This window comes from Pollicipes pollicipes, unplaced genomic scaffold (assembly GCF_011947565.3).
Source record: "Pollicipes pollicipes isolate AB1234 unplaced genomic scaffold, Ppol_2.1 Scaffold_6052;HRSCAF=7182_pilon_pilon_pilon, whole genome shotgun sequence".
NCBI classification, from domain to species: Eukaryota; Metazoa; Arthropoda; class Thecostraca; order Pollicipedomorpha; family Pollicipedidae; genus Pollicipes; species Pollicipes pollicipes.
The window spans coordinates 2,941,937-2,959,869 of record NW_023596805.1 but is presented as its reverse complement, the minus strand read 5'-3'; the positions used below and the strand labels follow the sequence as shown (position 1 = coordinate 2,959,869).

Here is a 17,933-nt window from a genome sequence, read left to right as displayed (position 1 = left end):
AGCCTTTCTTGGGTGCAGAGACCAACTGCGTCCTTGCCTCCTTACCTTGGAACATGGCGGGCTAGAAGCGGACCAGGCCTTCTTCGGCTCCTGCAAACAATGATTGTCAAGGTGGCACCAAAAGAAATCATGCGGTGCAAAAGAATATCGACCTGCCACATTACATGAGCTCCATGCTGGCAGCATCACGCATTTTACTGCCAACTCAAACTCATTCAGTTAGTTTAAGGATGTAGCTCGCATGGTCTTTCTCCATGGTCACCGTGACAGAGTCACTGCATGAAGACACTGGAGAATGCGTACACGCTGCCCACACCAGACGCCAGGTCCGGGGACAGAGTTGCTCTGTGATGCTGTGGCATAGGACCATACTGCATGTGATACAGCTCCGGGACCACGGTGCAGACCGGCGAAGGACAGTCTGCACACATCACTGGCTAACAAAATCAAAACACGCACAATACACCCTTCACATAGCCAAGTTGGCAAAACAGTTCAAAAAGAAAGAAAAAAGACCAATCGACAAAACACAATACAGCACTCCCACATTCACATAGGAAATTTACCATAAGTTTGCCGATGGCGAGAAGGAGCCGGTACGGCGGCCGCACGCTGCCGCCCTGTGAATGGACCCCAGCCGGTCAGCGACGCCTCTTCCCGCGCGCGGAGCCGCGCCTTCCCCGGCCAGCCTTCCCGCGCCAAAACTGTGGCCGCCATCACTTTGACGCCGTCCCAGGCAGCGACGGACGGCACCAAGCAAGAGACGGCTCGCTCACTGTGCCCGCCTTCAGCATGCTGACCCGGCCACGGAGCGACCGAGGCCAGCCGGCTTAATAAGGCGGGGTGGCGCCGCCGCGACCACGGTGCACGTGAACCAGAATTGGTGTGCATGCTACAGCACACAGCTCCATGCAGCATAGTGCGGAGCTGTGTATGATAGCAAAACTACAGAAACCTGCTCAACCCCAGGCCACATCACCTATGTGACCTGCAGATATGCTTTCCACCAAACTACAACTCAAAAATAAAATCACAATCTTGGCATAGCACCATGAAAACCATACACATTGACATACTCAAAATTTTCACTGAATGGAATCCAGACAGCAGATCTGTGTGCAGATCTTGGTCATCATTAAGCAATCATCTGTTAACTGACAGAGCTTGTAAAGAATTGACAGCATCAACCCTGTCACTCACCCGTTGGTACTCTTGTCCATGCCAGACATGGTGCTGGATGATGCAGACCTGCAGAGGAGACAACATGGATCACATGGAGACCTCATAACCAGCACAGCCAGAGGCCACATGGTCTGCTCAGATGTGACAAACTGTCACTGACTCAGTCTCTGGTGGAAACCGCGAATGTTTCGAACGACAACTCTTATCATAACTGTGCATGAACAAATGACAGTTCTGGGACCTGCAAACCACAAGTTTCACCACTGAACTCCCTAGTTACTCTTGTGGTGTTAATTAAAACCAATCATTGAAGCCATTTTGGTGCCACTTACCACTGGCCAGAGGTGAAAGGGATGTCAGTGTTACCCTGAAACAAAACCATATATCACCAGGTGGTCTAATCATGGCCTTAGCAACAGGTCTCATTGCACTGCATCAGCCAAGAGTGTGTCAGAAAAGTAAGAGTCACCATGTGTTCTCTGAGGAGCTAAGGTTCATCACAACAAATGCCATGGTCAGCATTGTTCACATTCATACCCATCCACCTCTCACCTGCCACTGATGGAACAGGTGGTCAGGCCCAGACAGGATGGACCCCTGGCAGGACAGCATCACTGCAAAACCATGGAAAGACCGCTGAGTGCCAGGAACATCTTACAATCTCGGCTGGGGCTGACAGCAGACCAGTTCAGAACAGTGTGGTGTTGTCACCTGACCATCAAGAGTAGCAAATACAGCACACATCATCCGAGCAGGAGAGGCAAATCAACAGCATCCTCCAATACACACCTGCCCGCAGACGATGTACCCTGCTGTGAAGGCAATGACCATCCCTGTACAGCCCTGCAAGGAACAGGTCCCATTATCATGCAGAGCAGTCAGCAGCCGTGGCAAGAGCTTGATTTTGGAACAATCAGAATAAAAGCAGCCATGGAAATTGTTTCATCTCTTTCAAACGGTAATTCCGAGTTTCATCATTCCACATGCCATCCAAAATCATCTGTGCCAGCCAGAGACAAAGTGGTTTCTTACCTAACAAGACCACTCCCATGTGCTGTGACATCTGACATCCTCGGCCAGCACCCATTGACCTGCATGACACAACAGCACTGTCAGTATAAGACAAGGGCATAACCAGTTGGCAATAAGGCCTTGAATGGTCAGAACATTGTAACCACTCAGTCATGAATGCTCAGACTGGGGCGGTATGCAAGGTCATCATTTAAGACCAACAACCGAGTTTTCAAACAAGCGCCCTCACTGACAAGTTCCCAAGCTTTTCACAAAAATAGGGTATGCCAAGTTTGGTGCACAATCAGCACCAATTTTGGTGTATTAAAAACAACTGCTTCCAGGAATTTGGATGTCATGATGGCAAATCAGTAAAAAAAAAACCAAAAATCATGATGCAAAAGTGAAAAACACCTATCCCAGCCTTAGGCACACAGATGTATGAGATCGAGCACATCAACAAGGTGTAGATGCCCACATTGTGCAGGCAAACCCCCAAACATACCTTACAGCCATCTTCCTTGCTGGCCAAGCCCTGCAAAAACAAGAGCACTGTAGTTGTTGGGAGCCAGTGGACATGTACTCCAACTTCAGTGACACCATGCACAATTACTGAACAGAAAATGTGTCATGTAGCTCACATGGTCTTTCTCCATGGTCATTGTGACAGTCACTACATGAAGACACTGGAGAATGTGTACACGCTGCCCACACCAGACACCAGGTCCGGGGACAGAGTTGGTCTGTGATGCTGTGACCATACTGCACATGATACAGCTCCGGGACCACCATGCAGACCAGCGAAGGACAGTCCGCATGCATCACTGGCTGCACCATAACAAATGAAACCACAACCTTTGACAGATAAGCAAGAGCATTGCACTACATGGTAGAAAGACATAGCCAAATCTCAACACATAACCAAAAAACAATACCCAATAACCAAATCAAACCTTGCAACCCCCTCTGCTGATATCTCCTCAGAGCAGTTCACCTAGTGCTGCACATCCTGTTACATCTGTGGGAGCAAAACTCACTGAGCACACTTGCAGATCCAGTTGTTAGCTAGTAAACCAGCATTCAGACATCAGGTGATATTCTGTCTTCATTACAATCAGACATCGACAGGAAGTCATCATTGATGTGTAGTAATATATCACTAATAATTTAGTTAACATTTGACACAAATCACAGCCATCCATTGATCACAAAAACAAGCATTAAGTCACCACTTCATACCTCAGTAGCCTGGCACATTGCAGTAACCAGATTCCATTCAAGAAGCACTCTGGGAGGCCACCTTGTTGCAATCCCATGGTCTGTCTCTCATGTGAGCTGCAGCTTGATGCATATATCAACCCAGCCAGTCTGTCAAACAAGACAGAAAAATCCTTAGGTACCATTTCTCAGTATTTGAGCAGCCCTCCACCTCTGTCCTAAATGGCACTCAGCAAATGGTTCAGTAGTCATTGATTCCTCAGATACTATCTAGAAGACATCATCGCCAGCAGCACGATATTTGCATAACATCTTTATGATTGACTTACCTAATCTGGTTGCTTCATGATTCCACAGGATACAGCCAGATTCCTGAAAAAGATGACACTGATTACTTAAAAGAACTTTTGAATGCATCTGAAAACAATGGCAGATGTCAGAAGAGGTTAAAAGCATCAGACTACAATGTAGTTCAGAAAGACCAATCTAATCATCACGTAAGTTACCAGGCCAGCAGATCAATGGTATTCAAATTCAGGTCCTGAAACATATTTGTTTACACAAACTCTCCCCATAAGACACATCTGGCATCAATGAGCCCCAACCAAATTGTGCTTACCTGCTGGGCAAAGCCATCTGAGTGCTTGAATCTGTGGCCTGCAGTATGCTGCATGCTGAAAGACAAATCATATGTATGCAAAGGCAAAACCAAACAAGCCAAACAGGAAACAACTGCACTTTCAGACATGTTATGGTGTTTTCAAACAATTTCAAAGAGATTCCCACAGATTTCATCATGAAGCAGTGTGAACAACCCTGCTCTTACATAATACACTACATACCTTTGAGATCTGTGTGAGAATCACAGGCAGAAAGGTCTGATGGATAGTTCTGGTGCCACCTGAAATAAATGAAATGGTTTACACAATACACATTAAATAATGATCTGATTTCACCACAACCATCAGTTCTACTATCAAAGAATATCACTAGCAGCCAGAAGCTGCCTCCAAAGGTAAAATAGCTCATCACATTCTCAGTCCCTCTATAGCAGAGTAACTTTAATCAAACAATAGGACAAAACTTACCTGCCCTGATTTCAGCAGGAAGGAATCCACTGTTGCTCCCTGGCATCCTGAGGAGGGCATGATGTCAGCTAATGATGTTTGCCAACAAGGCAATAACTCACTGGGTGACATCAGTGGGTGCTATCAAGCCTTTTCAGCAGGGTGCTCAGAAGAGGTGTCAGAATGACATCATGTCCAGTGGATAGGTGGTCATAGAAGCAGATCTCAAAAGCCACTGATCATTACCTGAGCTGGGCTGAGTGAGCATTGGCTGGTGGTATTCTCAGGAGCTGTGAAAGAAACCCCATATTAGTCTTCAGAGAAAACTATTTATAATGCATCTAGTAAGATGACCTTCAGTGATGGTTTTCATCACAAATATGCAGAAACTCTAATCAGACATCATCAGCATGGCATCAACTCTCACAAACCCCAATCTTGTATGTACCTTTCCAGATCACACCTATGGTTCTGATGAAATCCCAAAAAGCACCTGAAACATAGCAAACTTTCTAAGTCTTCCCATGAGACCTGTTACTGATGGGAGAACCAATGAAACATCTGAGCATATAACACCAAAAATAGGTGTAAGAAGCAGAAGCACATGCTATACACCCCTGGTCTTGACACCATTTTGATATCTTCCAGGATGAGCTCAGTGAAAAACTAATTGAATGAAATGATCTAGTTTTCAACAGAGAATGAAAAGAAGTGAAGTATTTGAAGTAAAAATAAACTAATAAAAAAATAAGGTGAACAACTTTACAAACCAAGTAACTTTTTGACCTCATGGACCTGAAACACAACCAAATATTGGTAGAAATTGTAGGTTCTTTATATACATAAATAGCATTTAAACATCTGTTCAAATACATGCCCCATGCTACCCTAGATATATAGGGCAGCGTAAATTATAACTTAAATTAGGAATGCCTCTTGATCTCATTCATTCATGGAGACTTTTCAATCTCGCAGACATAACCTGCATGGTAGACAAAAGATTGATGAAACAAACTGAAGAGAAAAAAACAGCACAGAAACTGCTGCTGCCTTACACTACACTTCTAACCAGCTTTGACATCCTCGGGCAGTACAGCCACAGTGCTGGTGATTCAAAAATGTGCCACCATGGAATAAAGATCATACCAGATGCCACTTCATTGAGAGCCATAGTAAGTGAAGCTTGTGAAAAAGCTGTGCCATGATTGAAAACTTGGGGCATGCCACCTACCATAGTCACAGAACAACAATAGAAGTTATTTCCTCCTTTGGGGGCCTATTCCTCAACTATAACATTACAACACAAACCCATCTCCTACTCTGCATCATAGACAAATAAATCTTTCTTGGCAGACCTTTATAGCATGTAAATGGTAAATGACAATATGCTGTTTTTGTATCCAGACTTGAAATTAAAGGCATTCTTTTCAACATGCATATAATGCTATGGGCCACTATCTGAATGGACAGAGCCTGGGCCATAAATATGTGAAGAACTAGGCTATGTGCTCTGGGCATCCAGAGCACTAGGCAATATTTCAGTCATGCACATATCACAGCCCATCTCTCATTTTTGTTCTCATGGCACCCTTTCACACCATAGAATTACTTGGATTTGATCACAGACCCAATCACAATTCAGTGCTCTACTAACTGAGCAAGCCAGGAAGAAGGTTATTGTAGTATTTTGGTCATTCTGAGCCAGATATGCAGGAAAGGGAGCCAAGGCCTAATCAACTCACATCCCTGGACATGTGGGACTATTGCACACCACAGAACCTAGAATACCTTTGACTGCAAAAAATATATGCAACAATGAGCATGTCCCATAGCAGCAATAGAGCAACAAGTGGATGTACAGAGCAAAGCTGAGCACTCCAGTTTGATGCAGGATGGCTAATTTCAGTAACACATGTCACTGTTTCAAGGGAATGTCACAGATGCAATTTGTTAGGTCTTCCCTCCATATTATCACCAAAAGTTTAACATTCAGCATCGTTTGGCTAAGCCAGGTCCCATTTCACATAACCTCTGGGATTTGGGTACCAGCCCAATGCATGGCATCCAGATAATCCATGTAATCTAACACAATATGAAATAAGGCGATGCCAGAACACAACAGCACAGGTAAAGAAAAGTTGTGTGATGGTATTTGGCCTCTGCCTGTCGCCAGGTCTGCTAAGGGCTACTCTGGTCCAAATGCTTAGTACTAACCCACTCGTATGTGGGGGAACAACCGATGCCCTCGACACCAATCACCACGCTAGCGCACGCGACCAAGCCAAACACACCTCGTTCTGTACTCCAGAGATACCAATTTTATGGGATAAAAGCTGGCAACACAACCTACGATGGCAACCAGACAAAAGTTAACGAAGAACGCGAGAGAGGACCGCCGCGCCCTCCACGCGCAGCCACCACGCCGGAAAAGAGCGACGGAGACGACGTTGCTAAACTCGAAGACACAAAATATATTTTACAAATGCGTGGCACGCCGATTTTACACCCAGAAAAGTGTTTGCTTTTGTAAGTTATGCATCTTAGTGTTATGTTAAAAAATAATTATAAGTAATTGCGTGAATGCATTGAATTAAAACGTCTTTCTCTTAAAATTAAAGCATTTTAAAATTAATAAAGTTTTTACCTCGGTCCAAACCTACGCCTGTATTTGACGTCAATAGTACAGGTTTTTGCATACTCTGAGTATTTTTGAGCATTTCTGTGTCATGTATTAGGAAAAATTAGGGATATAGGATATTTGGCGGTCACTAATTTTGTAGTTAAAATGCAATAAAATATATTAAAGGCATTATTGGGGTCATAGACTACTGGAAAGACAGAATTTACTTTTCATCGGAAACGCGCACGAGGCGGCGTCTTCAATTTCTCAATTTGGTTTTTTCCGTTCATGTCCTGCTGCGCGGGGTTTTGATGTACTGCGTTTGGCGACCACTAGAAGATATTGAAAGTTAGATCGATAGGTGACATGCAGCTGATCAGCATGCTCATTTCCGTTTTCTTGAGTATGGAAGTGCATTCAATTTCGATGTTTAGACGCAGTTAAGGGACTTCCCAGTTGTTTGCATCGCATATAATTTTAGCTTTGTCGATATATACCACTTTCACAGCCAGGTCTTTGGAACTGCCCTGTGCCGGACTTCTGCCTCGTAGTTCCGAAATCCAAAGTTTACGATGGCAGTGCCGCACACCGGTCGCGTAGAGCGGGATTCTCGGGACACCGTTTTGGATTGGTTGTGGGCAAGGCCATAGAACAGAGTTGTGGGGTGGGTGGGCCACCGCGCTTTCGTAGCTGCGTGTGACGTGTTCTCAATACGTTACAGGTCAGCGCCCCGTTATTTTCCTTACAAGGTGGCGGGGCCAAATTGTGCAGAATTTCGTACCATTTTTCGGTGGGATATTTCGGACATTCTTGCCAGAATTACCTTTTGCATGATCGCAATTCAATGAAACATGCTGAAGTTGGTGCTGTGTTATGTGGCTAAAATCTATGCTCATGGATCAATTGCTGCTGCTTGTATTGGCATCATTCCTTCACTGATATGCAGTCATGCCATGTAACCAGCATTGCTATGAAACTTAAGGATTAGGCTTTGATGTCTGGGGTAGACAAAACTGTGACCCTGGACAAGTCACTTCATATATGTATGGTTGATGGAATTTTGTAGGGGCCTGAGTGTTAAATTTGTGTTGTAATTTTCTCATCTGAACCAAACTTATTCAAAGTCAACCAGTCTAGTGTAAACATGGCTCAGGGAGGCTTGGACCACCAGGCCCCCCTCCCCCAGCTATCTTCCTGTTCACACTATGCTGTCCAAAAACCCATTTCAAGTGGGAGAAGTCTCAGGCTCCTTTCAGTTTTGGATGGGGTGCCTGTGAATTAAACATGGGTATTCCAGAACACTCTATTGAAATATCCACATCTGGTTACATAAATGTATTATGGCTGGTTGTGAGAGCATTCATACACTTTTTCTAAATACTGTGAAAAAGGCTTGATAGGTAGCAACCTCTTCTGTCATGTAAGGAATGCCTTCATTGCCAGCTAAGTCAGCTGACAGCTAACCAATGTTGTTTCCAATAGAGGACACTAAGAAACATACAACATGCTGTGGTTAAGATTAAACCATTGCTGGTTGGACATCATATGCTATAGCAAGATTAACCATAGAAAGTACCAGGTGGGTCACCATTTTACATTTTGGAGTGTTCCTTTACTGCATTTCTGCCTGTGATGGTATCTGTGGGAATCTCATTGAAATCTTATGAAAATATTTACATTCCTAAGGTATTGTTCAATTGTGCAGTAATTGCTTGCCTTTGTACCATTAATGCATTATACATTGTATCATTGCAGGCATCCTCCACCCAGTTATGCTACATTATTCAAGAAGGTTTTAAGGGGGAGTGCACAAGACATTGTGGCTTTGGTATTCCCACATCACATGATGTTGATGTCCTACTGATGAATGCAAAGTAGACATCTGAGGGTTATGTTGATGGTAATGAAACATCAAAGTAAGCATCACAACTCGTCTGTCACAGGTGTCACAATGTGTTGGAACTGGGTCAGGTGGAATGGAAAAAGTGGATGGCATGTGTTGGGATGGACTGCACACCCAGGGCTATTTCACTATTTGCAGCAGCCAAAACTGCCTCCATTTGGTACTGGCCGTGCTTGTGGTCATTTCTCTTGAGCGAGAACATCCAAGGCAGGTGGTCGTTTGTCAGCTGTCTCCACTGAGTGAACAGTACCCCTCACCTCTCTTGCTGTACCAGCTGACCCTCTGCTCCTGTGTGCGGCAGGGTCTGTGCCCGCTGCACCTCCACCAGCCCTGCTCCAGGAAGTCCCACGGCGGCTGCTGTGAAGAGAGAGAGAGAGGGAGAGGAAGAGAGCTGATTCGGTGAGGCCCGCCGCCACAGCCGTGTGCGCCATCCAGAGTCCGTCAAATTCCCGGTTGGCCGTGCCCTGGCTGGCCGGGGCCAACGCTCTGGCACAGCGACGGTGCCTCGCGCCCCCGGACTGTTCCACTCTGCCATCTCTGGATGTTGGACAGGCGGAACTAAGACTTCCGGACAGTCACCTTATGTCGTGGCGTTTCGAGCTTCACAAGATGCGTGACCTCCGCATAATCCTAAGCTTATATCTGGAAGCAATATTAGCGAGTTTTCCGAACCAAGGTCTAGACATTTTGTGCCAGCATCTGGCATGCTGCCATGATGAGTCACATGCCACGTGACCCTCTTCAGGCTTGCGGCATAAGTGTGCTCCTTCGCTCCGGTGTGTGCGATCTTCACTCGCAAGGGCTGGCCTCTAACAGCGTCTGCCCCTCGCAGCCGTCGGTCGGAGCCTCCGTTGACAGCGCGAGCTCTGCTGATATGTTGCAGTGCGAGAACAGCCCCATTTGCTAGGTGCGCATGTGGATGTTAAACTGTGGTATGAACAGAGACTGACAGCACGGGATGTTCACTGACTTAAGTCATGTATCCACTGATTATCATGCACTCACTGTTATTCATGTATTCGCTGATAATCACTTCATGCGCTTGATGCTCGTGGTGTGGTCTGGTTGCCCCGTAGTTAAGTCCACTAGCCGTCCGTAACTGCGTGTGCGCGGCACCGGGGATGACGACAAAGGCCGAGTCTGAGGTGCCGGCCGCCGGTCGAGCCGCCGCTCCCGGCTCCGGCCGGCGCCGCTGACGTATCGAGAAGCTTTGATCTTATCCGACCCGGCGACAACGCCCGCCCCGCCGCCCTGCAGGCCCCGCCGCCGCCGCTGACCGTGACCTTGGGTCTGTCTGTCACCAGTGGAGCTGTTGGTGGTGGCACTGGTTAACAGCACTCCCGGGGAGGCGATGTGTGAGGTGTCCTTTACATCATCGTCACCGCCGCGGTGAGTGCCGGCTACGGCTGTGTGATGGGAGCGGCCCACTCGATGCTGAGCTGTTGTGGATCCCAGAGAACAAGCCATGCTGCTGTCACTAGCGCGTGTGGTTTTTATTACTGGGAAACTTTGACAACCTTTGTTAAAACCCATCTTTCTGGTGCAACACCGAATCTGTCGCTCTTCACGCATTTGGTGACTTGTTTAGACTTAGAGTAAATGGCCCAAAACTGGTGATCCTTCCGGTCAGCGTTCAATGAGTTTCCCGTGGAATGTGTTCCATGTGATGCCTGATGCGTATGACATTACGTAGAGCGTCTGTTGACGTGATTCTCGTCCATCCGCAGCGGGTCAGCAGCCAACAGCTGACGGTCCCGGGCCAGGCAGATGCGAGATCGAGGTGAGTTGGCATCAAGGGCCCCCGTTAATACCACCTGCCTAAGGCCATTGCTGATGACAAACTTCGGGTCCATTTCCTGACGACAGCCTGGAGATAGCCTTTTGTTGCTGATACTGACAAGTGGCGGCGGCACGCCGTGTACGTTGCACCCGGCTGACCTGGCTGTGGTGTCTGCCGCGGTGGACCAGCCACAGACGTGACCGAGGCGGTCCCTGCATTGGCTGGGAACGGTCATGACTGCGGGCTGCGGCCACGGCAACACGGCTCGGTACGTGGGCGGTGCCGTGCGGGTCCGATCGTACCCAGTTGCCAAACCACGGCGGGGCGTAGCTGTCGCTCTGCCGACCAGGTGCGCTGGGAGAGCGAAGTGACGGAGCCCTAACCTCCCCGCCGGCCAGCTGACTTGGGCGGGACTTGTGGACCCATACAGGCTGATCGGTCAGGGATGTCGTTGCCACTAAACCAACTGTGGATATGTACAGACTGATTGGTCGGGGTTCTTCCCACTGAATCAGCTGTGGTGGTGTACAGACTATTGTCTGTGATTGCGACAGGTCGGGACTCGGGTGACCCGCTCCGACTCAGTTTCTGCGTGCGGTTGGTTATCTGCCTTTGGAGTAGGCCGTTTCTTCAGCGCTGTTTAAGAGGGGCCTCGGTTGTGCTGACGGTCCATCTTGTTGCAGTATGATCTGTGCCTCACTGCCGGCACTGGTAGACAGCTGGCGCAGCCTGCGGGCAAACAGGTAAACAGCCGGTCGGAGGCCGCGCCAAATCACCTTCATACATTTCATTGTGATGAAGCTTTACTCCGAAACATTCGCGGTTTCCACCGGAGGCGTTCTGCGCTCGTGACGGCCGTGCATGTCTGACCCCGTGTGACCTGAGACTGAGTTGTGACCTTTGAGGTCGTTGGGCTGACCTCTGGCATGTGTCTGTGGTCAGGGTCGGCGGTCCAGAGACGTCTCTCCCCATCTCAGCCGCAGCGTCGGCCCCGGTACGTACCTGGCTGTCCTACGGGGCATGTGGGTATGGGGTCTGTGACCCGAGCTGTTTGTGATGATTGTTCTTTCAAAGACCTGTTCTGGCAGTGCGGTGCTGAGTCCAGAACGGCCATCTGAGGCTATCCGAGTGTACAGCTGTGTGGACCCGTCCGTGACCTGGGACTGACCCTGTCCTGAGATTTGGGTTACGTTTGACTGCTTCATTTTGTGTTAGTAGTGCCTTAGTCTTTTTTTCTTTTTGTTAGCTCTGCCTTTTTGGCTCCTATTGTACTACATCGCAAGTTCTCTGGTACTGCGTCACAAGTTATTTGTTCCCAGATGACTGGGTTGTACATTTGCTGGAGTTCCGCGCGTTCAGTGATGACCTATCATACCGCCCCAGTCTGAGTTGCTGTGACTGAATGGTTTCAATGTTCTGACCACTGACGACCGTTAGATTTGCAAACGCTGCTATTGGCACGTGCTGATATTCGATCGCCGTTTGTAGTGTGGATCAGCACCGAATGGCTGCGGACTGGAGCTCGCCTTGCCTTCTGGGCTGGTCACGTGACAGATCGGTGACCAATAGGTGGGGAGCGGGCCGTCGGCTGCTGCGGCACTTCTTTCGCTACTGTGGTGAAACTCGGAATTACCGTTTGAAACGCATGAAACAGTTTCCATGGCTGCTTTTAATCTGATGTTTTGACCGACACCATACAGCGTTTGATTGTGAGGCCGTTTCTGAACGTTGTCTGCCTTTGCAGTGGACTTCGGAATGGGTGGCGGTTGCGGCGTGGTTACTCCCCGGATGAAGTAATGTGTGCACAGGTACGGAGCCAACGCATTTCCTGGGTTGTGGGCATGCAGTGCCATGTTGGGATAAATTGCGTACGTGATTTATTTGATGCATTTCATCATGATGAAGCTTTGCTCCGAAACATTCGCGGTTTCCACCGGAGGCGTTCTGCGCTCGTGACGGCCGTGCACGTCTGACCCCGCGTGACCTGAGACTGAGGTGTGACCTTTGAGTTCGTTGGGCTGACCTCTGTTTGTGTGTCTGTGGTCAGGGCCGGCGGTCCAGAGACGTCTCTCCGTCACAGCCGCAGCACCTGCCCCGGTACGTACCCGGCTGTCCTACGGGGCGTGTGGCTGTGGGGTCTGGCCCGAGCTGTTGTGTGGTGATGATTGTTCTTTCACAGACCTGTTCTGATAGTGCGGTGCTGAGTCGTGAACGGCCATCTGAGGCTGTCCGAGTGTACAGCAGTGTGTACCCGTCCGTGACCTGGGAATGACATCTCCTGTTCTCCCCTTACAGGACCCGGTTGCTGTCGGGACTCGGCTCCATCCCTTTCGTAACACGGGACTCGGCTTCTGTCTGGACCCGACTCCATCCCCGTTCTAACGGGTGAGTCGCGCGTATGTCGAGGCCAGGGTCGGCTTCCGTCTCCCCGTGCCCTGATGATTGTTCTATCACAGACCTGTTCTGACAATGCGGTGCTGAGTCCAGAACGGCCATCTGAACTGCTCCCGCGGTCGGCCGGCTCGGCGGCAGTCTGGTGTCGTCTGACCTCTCCCTGGCTTTTGCAGGCGGGACAGTCTGCCCTCTCTCCGTCCCTCCGTCTCTCTTCAGGCAGACAGGTGAGTGCTGCTCAGTCTGTCGTGTTCTTCACACGTGATGCGTGCAGACTGTCCTTCGCCGGTCTGCACCGTGGTCCCGGAGCTGTATCACATGCAGTATGGTCCTATGCCATAGCATCACAGAGCAACTCTGTCCCCGGACCTGGCGTCTGGCGTGGGCAGCGTGTACGCATTCTCCAGTGTCTTCATGTAGTGACTCTGTCACAGTGACTGGGAGAAAGACCATGTGAGCTACATTTTATAAACGCCTGTTTGTCTTCCGTCGTCAACTCTGTCATCTAGTAATGTATTATTTATCAGCAGCCATGTAATCGACGTACGCTATGCCAACATGTCAGTGCACTTTTATGTAGGATGTGGGGCGGAAATTGAAGAGCATGAAGTGCACAGCAACGGTGACAGCTCTTGACATGCCCGCTGAGGTCGGGGCTTGATGCTGCCATCTGTGGATGTTCAGTATTGACTGTGATGTCTGCTTTCGCCGACAGGTTGCGAAAACAGCGCCCGATTGGCTGGCCAGCTCCCGTGTAATCCAATGGCACGCGTTCGCCGGTCATGGCTGTCTGCTCGCTGTGTATGCGGGGCCGCTGTGTGGCGTCATGATGGTGGTGATCGCGGGTTTGAGGCTCGCCGACATCTAGGGTCATGTAGCGCCCATGACGAAGTGTGGCTGCGGTACGCAGTCCACCGTCGGCGTGCGTCACTGCGGCCTCATGACGCACTCAGCCGCTAAGGCTGTATGGCGTCGCCTGCCCCTTGCCCAGGCAGGAAAGGCATGTAACGCGAGGAATCGGACCCTGCACCCAGATGCGCTTCCCAGATGCGCAGCTTAACATCTGCACTATGGGCACCCGTACTACTGCAACGTTCAGTACCGGTACTATCCCTACGCTCTCGAGTGATAACCAGGCAGCGCGCTGCCTTGTTCTTGATCCTACGGTCTCGACAGCTCCTCTTGTACTCACCGCAGTCTGCGTCTCAATCACATTTTTCTGCTTGAAAACTCGTTGCGGCGCACACATTCCGCTTGTCCGTGTGACCCCTGTGGTCGGGTAACGTAACTCTGTCGGCTTAGAGGTCATCTGATTGTGACGTCATATGGGTTGTCTGTCGTAGGTCCCACGGGTTGACCTCGGCGGTCGTGGATGCTTCGGTGCCCTGACCTACCCGGGAGATTGACGCCAGCGGACTGGAGTCGTGTGGTGCCCTGGTGTGGATGCTGTATGCAATACGTGGATGTTCAGCCAGGCGTTCTGTGTCTGGGGATCGAAATTGGAATGTTGAAGCAGTAGAGCTTAGAACTGACGGAATGTGAAATACATTGACCGAGGCTTAACGCGAGTGCATTTTCCTGTCGTGACAAATTGAGATGTAAGAGGCGTACTGTTGGGTTTACCGGATATGGTAATATAGTTGCAGAAATGTAATGTTTTCCGACGCCGTTTCTGTGGTGACTCTACGCGCTGAAGGAACGGCATACCATCTTAGAAGAATTGATGACTCATCTGATGCTTGCGCATTTGTTTTTGCCGTCGTTGTTTCGCACTGTACGTACCAGGGTAAAATACGTGACGTGCTGCGCAATAATGCAGCGTTGAACTACGGCACGCGATGGCTCTGTTACTCCACGCGGTGGCTCTGTTACTCCACGCGGTGGCTCTGTTACTCCACGCGGTGGCTCTGTTACTCCACGCGATGGCTCTGTTACTCCACGCGATGGCTCTGTTACTCCACGCGATGGCTCTGTTACTCCACGCGATGGCTCTGTTACTCCACGCGGCGGCTCTGTTACTCCACGCGACGGCTCTGTTACTCCACGCGACGGCTCTGTTTACTCCACGCGACGGCTCTGTTACTCCACGCGACGGCTCTTGTTACTCACGCGACGGCTCTGTTACTCCACGCGACGGCTCTGTTACTCCACGCGACGGCTCTGGTACTCCACGCGACTGGCTCTGTTACTCCACGGACGGCTCGTTACTCCACGCGACGGCTCTGTTACTCCACGCGACGGCTCTGTTACTCCACGCGACGGCTCTGTTACTCCACGCGACGGCTCTGTTACTCACGCGACGGCTCTGTTACTCCACGCGACGGCTCTGTTACTCCACGCGACGGCTCTGTTACTCCACGCGCCGGCCTCTGTTACTCCACGCGACGGCTCTGTTACTCCACGCGACGCTCTGTACTCACGAGACGGCTATGTTACTCCACGCGGACGGCTCTGTTACTCCAACGCGACGGCTCTTGTACTCTACTCCACGCGACGGCTCTGTTACTCCACGCGACGGCTCTGTTACTCCACGCGACCGGCTCTGTTACTCCACGCGACGGCTCTGTTACTCCACGCGACGGCTCTGTTACTCCACGCGACGGCTCTGTTACTCCACGCGACGGATCTGTTAATCACGCGACGGCTCTGTTACTCCACGCGACGGCTCTGTTACTCACGCGACGGCTCTGTTACTCCACGCGACGGCTCTGTTACTCCACGCGACGGCTCTGTTACTCCACGCGACGGCTCTGTTACTCCACGCGACGGCTCTGTTACTCCACGCGATGGCTCTGTTACTCCACGCGATGGCTCTGTTAGTCCACGCGACGGCTCTGTTACTCCGCGCGATGGCTCTGTTACTCCGCGCGGTGGCTCTGTTACTCCGCGCGGTGGCTCTGTTACTCCGCGCGGTGGCTCTCGTCTACGGTCAGTGTCTGTAATGAGTCCGCGCGAGACAGTATTCGGGAACGAGACTGATGCAAACAAAATTATTACACGCCACCCGCCATAACGGATTGTTGCTGCGCGTACGGCTTCTACGCCACTGATTGTACGGCCGATCACTGATGTCTTCCGTGAGGTAATTTGCACTCGGCAATGCTTCCGGGCAAAAGTACGCATGTTCCTTTTATAAGTGTATATGCAAATATATTCGTCTATTTATGCACATGTATATATGTATATATATAACGAACAAGTACAAAACTGGTGAACGAAATGTGTCCGCGATCAAACTAGCGAACGAAATGTCGCCGTATAACTTAGCGAGCAGGATCGCATTATAGCATGCATGCCGAGAACTGGGCATATGGCCTACTATGTCGGCATGTGGACATTTATCCGACCTGACATGACCGAACCAAGCGTACATTGTCCTGACGTAACCTGCGTGACCCAAGCCAATGAAACCAACGTTCAGGGTCAAGGCCCTCACCAAGTATTGTAAGAGGGTTAGTGTCTAGGCTTAATCGCTCTGAATCTAAATACGTGAACAACGGCGTATTGCCGCCATTTTCTTTTAAATATGGGCATTCTTAGCAAGCCACGATGACATCCTTGCGTTAGGTCGTGCGGTTTTGGTCCCGACCGGAGTGGGGGGCGCCAGTGTCGGGGCCCATATGTCGCCCATCGCTCCGACATCCACTACCAGGACTGGAGGATGCCTCGGGCTGGGTCAGTCGACCCACCCTTCAAGCGTGCAACCAATGGGGGAGAGGGGCGCCGTGTTGTTGACGTGCATGGCGTCGAAGACCGTGTGCGCGCGTGGCGGCCAGCCCCACGAGCCAGCTGACCTCGCGAGTCAGCTGACCGGGGCCATGATCAGCGTGCGGGACGGGAGAGCAGTCAGCTGCGTGGTGTCATGTCGCGGGCGGTAGGACGGTGCCACCGTTTTTTGTGAAATAAAACGGTATCGTATTTGTTTACTTGATATCCACCATGTTATCAGTGACTCACGTTTCCACAGGAAGGATGCAATAAAACAAATGTTGAGAACGAAATACTGCAAACAAAATGACATCGCCTATGGCTGGTGTCGGGCTCGTAATCAAACGGTAGATACTGGCTGTTGTATTTGTTTTCATCCAATATCCTCCGGCGTTTCAATGCGCTGGATGCGCACAAAAGTTAAAAAACACCACCAACGAATATCCATGAAAATGCCTAAGGAGCATTCTCACGTTATCCATTGTGTTAAGCAATGTAAAAAAAAATGTAATAACTCTTCCAGACCAATATATGAAAAACAGTCTGCCACGCAGAGACCAAAATTCTTACCTAAACAACCTACTTCCAAATAAAACGGCTTTGAGTCGGTTTTCCCCGTACAGAGCGCGCATTACGCATGTAATGCTCATGTAGCCCTGCAGAAGAAAGGAGCCCATCATATACCACAGCACATGTGATGTACATACAACAAAGACATTGTATACAACATCTGCACTGAAGTGTGCATGAAGTGTACAGCATCTGCACTGCACTGAAGTGGCATGTAATACTCATGTAGCCTTGAAGGCGAAAGGACACGTCCATACAACAAAACCATCACATATAACATCTGCACCAAAGTGTGGCCCGCTGAGCTGCATTCATACGCCCTGCTGACTTCAGGTCACGTCAGGTCAGATCAGGTCAGGTCCGATCTTCATCCCTCAACACCAGCCCATCAGACCTCTACTTGTGTGCTCTGGCATCCTCGGCCGCCGGGATGAAGGACCTGCCGTAGCCGTGGCCACCGTTCCGGCCCTCCTGACGCCGTCG

General features: G+C 49.8%; 1 protein-coding gene, 1 long non-coding RNA gene and 2 other non-coding genes across 7 annotated transcripts; 2 read left to right on the top strand and 2 right to left on the bottom strand.

The window, feature by feature from the left end:
- Positions 1–2,336: 2,336 nt before the first annotated feature.
- Positions 2,337–2,411, bottom strand: LOC119104944 (small nucleolar RNA SNORD31). Its single transcript, XR_005095028.1, has one exon. It is a non-coding gene; the product is annotated as a small nucleolar RNA SNORD31 (small nucleolar RNA).
- Positions 2,412–2,698: 287 nt separating this feature from the next.
- LOC119104228 (uncharacterized) lies at positions 2,699–6,898 on the bottom strand. Of its 3 annotated transcripts, none has more exons than XR_005094904.1 (10): positions 6,770–6,898; positions 4,927–4,971; positions 4,725–4,768; positions 4,500–4,546; positions 4,254–4,312; positions 4,031–4,085; positions 3,741–3,783; positions 3,433–3,561; positions 3,147–3,211; positions 2,699–2,728 (listed from the first exon to the last, which is right to left on the bottom strand). It is a non-coding gene; the product is annotated as an uncharacterized LOC119104228 (long non-coding RNA). The 3 variants fall into 3 exon arrangements; XR_005094905.1 differs by lacking the exon at positions 6,770–6,898 and adding an exon at positions 6,693–6,715; XR_005094906.1 differs by lacking the exon at positions 4,927–4,971.
- A 4,072-nt stretch (positions 6,899–10,970) lies between these two features.
- LOC119104622 (uncharacterized) lies at positions 10,971–13,424 on the top strand. 2 transcript variants are annotated; one of them, XR_005094976.1, is made up of 7 exons: positions 10,971–11,049; positions 11,465–11,524; positions 11,724–11,775; positions 12,526–12,589; positions 12,829–12,878; positions 13,077–13,166; positions 13,349–13,424. XR_005094976.1 is itself a non-coding variant. In XM_037228340.1 (5 exons), exons 1-5 carry the CDS (start codon positions 12,286–12,288, stop codon positions 13,401–13,403), a joined length of 324 nt encoding a protein of 107 aa, XP_037084235.1. In that variant the 5' UTR covers positions 11,994–12,285; the 3' UTR covers positions 13,404–13,424. The 2 variants fall into 2 exon arrangements, 1 of the variants encoding a protein (XP_037084235.1); XM_037228340.1 differs by lacking the exons at positions 10,971–11,049; positions 11,465–11,524; positions 11,724–11,775 and adding an exon at positions 11,994–12,350.
- On the top strand, positions 12,133–12,207 carry LOC119104942 (small nucleolar RNA SNORD31). The gene has a single exon (XR_005095026.1). It is a non-coding gene; the product is annotated as a small nucleolar RNA SNORD31 (small nucleolar RNA).
- Positions 13,425–17,933: the final 4,509 nt, after the last annotated feature.

What these genes read in the sequence shown, in the direction of transcription:
- LOC119104622 (XM_037228340.1), top strand. Translation starts at nt 12,286, where the DNA reads ATGGCTGCGGACTGGAGCTCGCCTTGCCTTCTGGGCTGGTCACGTGAC. An exon ending in ATGAAGTAATGTGTGCACAG is followed by an intron (nt 12,590 to 12,828) that starts GTACGGAGCCAA and finishes GTCTGTGGTCAG; the next exon opens with GGCCGGCGGTCCAGAGACGT. An exon ending in CTCCATCCCCGTTCTAACGG is followed by an intron (nt 13,167 to 13,348) that starts GTGAGTCGCGCG and finishes TGGCTTTTGCAG; the next exon opens with GCGGGACAGTCTGCCCTCTC.